Raw genomic sequence first — 2,032 nt, 5'->3', positions numbered from 1 at the left:
TTTGACAAACTGTTTTGTGTTACTGTGGACAATGCAAGTGCAAATGATACTGCAATTAGGTCCTTAAAATCTGTTTTAAAGAATTGGGGAACAAGCATTTGTGATTCTGAGCACTTACATATGAGGTGTGTTGCCCACATTTCGAAGTTAGTAGTTCATAAAGGTTTAAAGTACATATCTGTGTATCTGGATGCTGTTAGAGCTACTGTTAGGTATGTTAGGCAGTTCCCAGCTAGGCTGAAAAAGTTTAAGGATTGTGCTGAGAGGGAAAAAAAATTGAATGTAATAGAGCTCTTTGTTTAGATGTGTCAACTAGGTGGAATAGCACCTATACGATGCTAGATGTGGCAGGAAAATTTCAGAGGGCTTTTGAGAGATATGATAGGCAAGATCCTCAGTTTGAAAAAGAATTGAATGTTGCACCACTTAGAGTCCCAAATGACAAGGATTGGGATGTTGTGAGAAAAATGGCTACCTTTTTAAAATTCTTCTATCACATGATAGTTAGGGTTTCAGGGAGTTTATATGTCACTTCCAATTCATTTCTGCCTGAAATTAGTGCAATTAATAAGATCTTGCAAGATTGGAAATGTTCCAATGATATTGAACTCAGTTTGATGGCAAATAGGATGATAAAAAAGTTTGAAAAGTATTGGGGGCAGCCTGAGCAAATGAATAAAGTTATTTTCATTGCTGTAATTCTTGATCCAACTAAAAAACTGGAATTCCTCACATTTGTCTTAACAGAAATGCATGGTTTAGTTAAAGGGAAAGAGCTTGAAAAAGTGATTAAAGAGGCAACTTACAAATTGTTTAATGCATACAGAAATTGTAATGAGTCATCTCATATCTCAAAATCTGGGTTTGAAAATATGGGGTCGATTTCTTCAACTTCAGATGTTGTAGTTTCTGGTTCTGATTGTCAAGGCATTGATGGTCTAATGAATAGATTTAAAAAATTCAAAAATCAATCTGGTTCTGCAATTGAAAAGACAGAACTAGACAAATATTTGGGTGAAGATGTAGAAGATGAACAATCCTTTGATATCTTGCGTTCGTGGAAGGTGAATCAACCAAGATTTCCAATCTTGGCTGAAATGGAAAGAGATGTTCTAGCTGTCCCAATTTCTATAGTTGCATCTGAATAAACCTTTAGTACTGGGGGTAGGGTACTAGATGACTTTCGAAGTAGCTTGACACCAAAAATGGTGAAAGCATTAATCTGTGCCCAAGACTGGATTCGACCTTGCGCAAAACCAGTCAGTATTGAGGAGGATTGCAATCTTCTTGAGAAAATAGAACAAGGTAATAACTTATTTTATATAATGATATGACTTAGAGTAATATGTTTTATTATTTGTATCATGTGATTTGTCTAACACAAGTATTTTTTTTATGTCATAGATTTGGCTGTGGATTACTCAACTCCAAATACTCTTGATAAGTAAAATGGTTATGGTATTTATTGAGGTTATGGTTTTTGACTTTTTGTTATTTTTGAGGTTATGGTTATTGGACTGCTAGTTACTTGGACAGTTGGAACTTGGAAGTTCTATTGGTATGTTGAGCACTACATATTCATTCAAATATTCAATACTTCAATTATTATTCAATCAATTAACATATTTTTTTTTAGAATGTTTTTTACTTTTTGGGAAGTTTAGCATTGAAATTTTGCTGTGGTGAATTGGTAAACTGGCAGAATTGCAGGTGGTGAGTTGGCAAATTTTGTAAACATTTTGCTAGTTTCATTTTAAGTCTTTACAGTTTTTTTTTTTAAAATGCAATCTTTAATTGTTAATTGTTTTGTCTTTGCCACTGTTTTGCAGCTTATAGTTTAAATTTTGTGTACTGAAGTTCAGTTACTTCAGTAGTTTGTATAAATCCTACCTATTTTCAAAGATTCAAAGGTAAATTTTTATAGTTCTTCTAATCATTTTAGATAATTATTAATTAATTTAATTCTAATTACTTATACTCTACTTGTTAAGAATGCTTTTGGCCTATTTGGAAGCTTTCAATTTGCAAAATT

The 2,032-nt window shown here is 32.7% G+C and overlaps 1 protein-coding gene across 1 annotated transcript; it reads left to right on the top strand.

Annotated features, from left to right (window-relative positions):
* The first annotated feature begins 278 nt into the window (after positions 1 to 278).
* On the top strand, positions 279 to 1,501 carry LOC109188677 (zinc finger BED domain-containing protein RICESLEEPER 1-like). The gene is made up of 2 exons (XM_019339302.1): positions 279 to 1,305; positions 1,405 to 1,501. Exon 1 carries the CDS (start codon positions 336 to 338, stop codon positions 1,146 to 1,148), a length of 813 nt encoding a protein of 270 aa, XP_019194847.1. The 5' UTR covers positions 279 to 335; the 3' UTR covers positions 1,149 to 1,305; positions 1,405 to 1,501.
* The last annotated feature ends 531 nt before the right edge of the window (positions 1,502 to 2,032 follow it).

The sequence above is a fragment of the Ipomoea nil genome, unplaced genomic scaffold (assembly GCF_001879475.1).
Source record: "Ipomoea nil cultivar Tokyo-kokei standard unplaced genomic scaffold, Asagao_1.1 scaffold1474, whole genome shotgun sequence".
Classification (NCBI taxonomy): domain Eukaryota; kingdom Viridiplantae; phylum Streptophyta; class Magnoliopsida; order Solanales; family Convolvulaceae; genus Ipomoea; species Ipomoea nil.
Note: the sequence above shows the minus strand (reverse complement) of the source record. Positions and strands in the feature narration are given on the sequence as shown.